The sequence below is a fragment of the Neophocaena asiaeorientalis genome, unplaced genomic scaffold (assembly GCF_003031525.2).
Source record: "Neophocaena asiaeorientalis asiaeorientalis breed wild unplaced genomic scaffold, Neophocaena_asiaeorientalis_V1.1 scaffold629, whole genome shotgun sequence".
Lineage (NCBI taxonomy): Eukaryota > Metazoa > Chordata > Mammalia > Artiodactyla > Phocoenidae > Neophocaena > Neophocaena asiaeorientalis.
Genome location: NW_020175468.1, coordinates 5935354 through 5937646, shown reverse-complemented (window position 1 = coordinate 5937646; position 2293 = coordinate 5935354). Strand labels below are relative to the sequence as shown.

Below are 2293 nucleotides of genomic sequence, written 5' to 3'. Positions count from 1 at the left end.
GTCCCGCCCCACACCCAGCCCCGCCCCTCGCATACCTCGGCTCAGGTTGGCTAGGGAGTCGTGGGTCTGGAAGTTCGCGTTGCAAGGTCGGTCCCGCAGCCGCGCACCACCGAGTAGTTAGGCAGCAGCGCCTTGTCATTCCACTGCATCTGGCCCGTAGCCGGGCCTGTCCAGCAGCCCTTCTGTACCATGGTCATTGAGGCTCGGTACCCTGGGAGCGAGGGGATGGGGACTGGAGCGCTGCCTCCCCCGCAGCCCTTCTCCTCCTCTCCCACGCCCCCTCCTCTCCACCTCTCTCCCTCTAGTCTCAAGTCTCTTGCTCCTCTGTCTTCTCGCTTCTCACTCAACCTGGCTTCTCCCTCCAGCCCTGACCTTCTCTTTCGTCCCTCGCTCTCTGTCAAACTCTGCTTCCTTCTACACCGCCTCCCCCTCTCCTCTCATCACCAACCCTTTCCTCCTCCTCCTTTTCTCTCCTTCCCCTCTTCCGCTTTTCTGCCCCTCTCCCACCTCTTCCTGGCCCCCCACTGTCTCCTCCTCCCACCTCCTGCCCCCCCATCCCCTCCTTCTTTCTCTCCCTTCTCCTCCAACCTCCACCTCCACATCTTTTTTTTTTTCATCCTTGTCCCTGCCCCCCGCTCCCGCCCTTTTTTTATGTGTTTCCTGCCCCTCACCAGTGTTCAGGGATAAGACAGCCTCGGAGCATCGGAGGAGACAGGAGACATTGAGGAATTTCATGCCACTGAGGTCAAAGGGCCCGAAGTAGATGTGTTGAAAGCTGTAGCATTGCAGGGCTTGGGACCCTGGGGAGAGGAGCGGGGTTGGAGTGAGAGGAACAGGCCAAGGATGAGCCTGTGCAAGGAATCAGGCTCCACCCTGCATATGACAGCCACATGGGCCAGGCTCTTCTGCTCTGAGGGGAGACAGGCCTTGTTGCCTTGAAAGAAGCAGGGGCTGCTGCTGTGGCTGGTCATGACTGTGTCTACCTCTTGGCACAGCAATGGCATCTGCACCTGCCAGTCCAGGTTTTTTTCCCCAGGCTCTTCCAAATCTCCATCCTCCTCCAGGAAGCCCTCCAAGATTTTGATAAAGGAGGAAGTGATTCACTCCTGTTCTGCCTATCCCTTTCCCAACTATACTCATGATATCCAGTAGCACTAAAAGGTCACTGATGGAAAACAAACACTCCAGTATAGGCACTGGGATGTACAATCTCATGCTACAAATGCACACAGAGCCAGCCCCTAGCAATACAGATACACACACGCACAGAACACTTAAACACTGACGTAAACACAAAATAACAAAATTGACACAGGCTCATGCAGATCTCACAAATATACACAGAGTATCCTGAATGCATTCACACTGAGTTCTACATTTACAAGCAAAATGAGTACCACCCAGACAGACCCTCCAATAGAAACCCCCAAAACCAAGGCACAGGATCTCACACATGCAAAATCACACTCACGGACAGAAAACTGTGTGGATATGGAAATAATCGCAACACACAGACCCAGGAACACAGGAAGTCATACCCAGAGAGAGACAAATACAGACCCAAGGATCACAGACGTACAAATAAAATGAGACCCTGAAATTAGGCGAAGTTAGAGATAGACAAAAAAGAGGCCTACAAAAACAAACAATTTAAAATCATATTCAGATGCAAGATACATAGAGACACACAACAGATACACAGAGAGACAGATACACATCAAAATACCCAAACACACATACACAGAGAGAAATACAGGCCCACCAGTCATAGAGATGCACAAACACAAAGAGAAACAGAGATGCAAAATTATACACACATCTCTTTTAAAAAGAAAGTGAGGCCCAGAGATAAACAGACCCATAAAAGCATTTGTTCAAACACGCAGACATCAAAACCTGGTACAGATAAACACACACAAGCACAGAGACCCACAGGACACCCTGACACATGGACACACAGAGAAATCGAACTCTCTTCCGTGGATGAGCGTGTGCACGTGCGTGTGCAAACACACACACACACACACACACAAAGTTGTTATATGCAGGCATAACCTCCTTCCCACCTCTCAAATTCCCTGCCTTTGTAGCCACTTCAGTCCTGATATGACTGTGTCCCTGTCCTCACCCAAACTAGGGGAAGGGGTTGCCTGAGGATGAGGCCAAGGTTTCCTGCCAGTTCTGGAAAGAGCCCCCATGGCTGCCCAGAGGTACCTTTGAATGGGGACATGGGCAAAGAGGATGAGAAAGGCTGGAGTAGTGGAACAGAGACACTGGAGGAAATGAGTGATGT

General features: G+C 51.2%; 1 protein-coding gene across 1 annotated transcript in view; it reads right to left on the bottom strand.

Moving 5' to 3' along the window:
* Nucleotides 1–750, bottom strand: part of LYPD5 (LY6/PLAUR domain containing 5) — a 1632-nt gene extending 882 nt beyond the window's left edge. The window contains 3 exon segments of the mRNA XM_024768830.1: nt 36–86; nt 89–211; nt 672–750. Of these exon segments, the coding sequence (XP_024624598.1) occupies nt 36–86; nt 89–211; nt 672–735 (238 nt within the window). The 5' untranslated portion in view covers nt 736–750.
* Between the last annotated feature and the right edge of the window lie 1543 nt (nt 751–2293).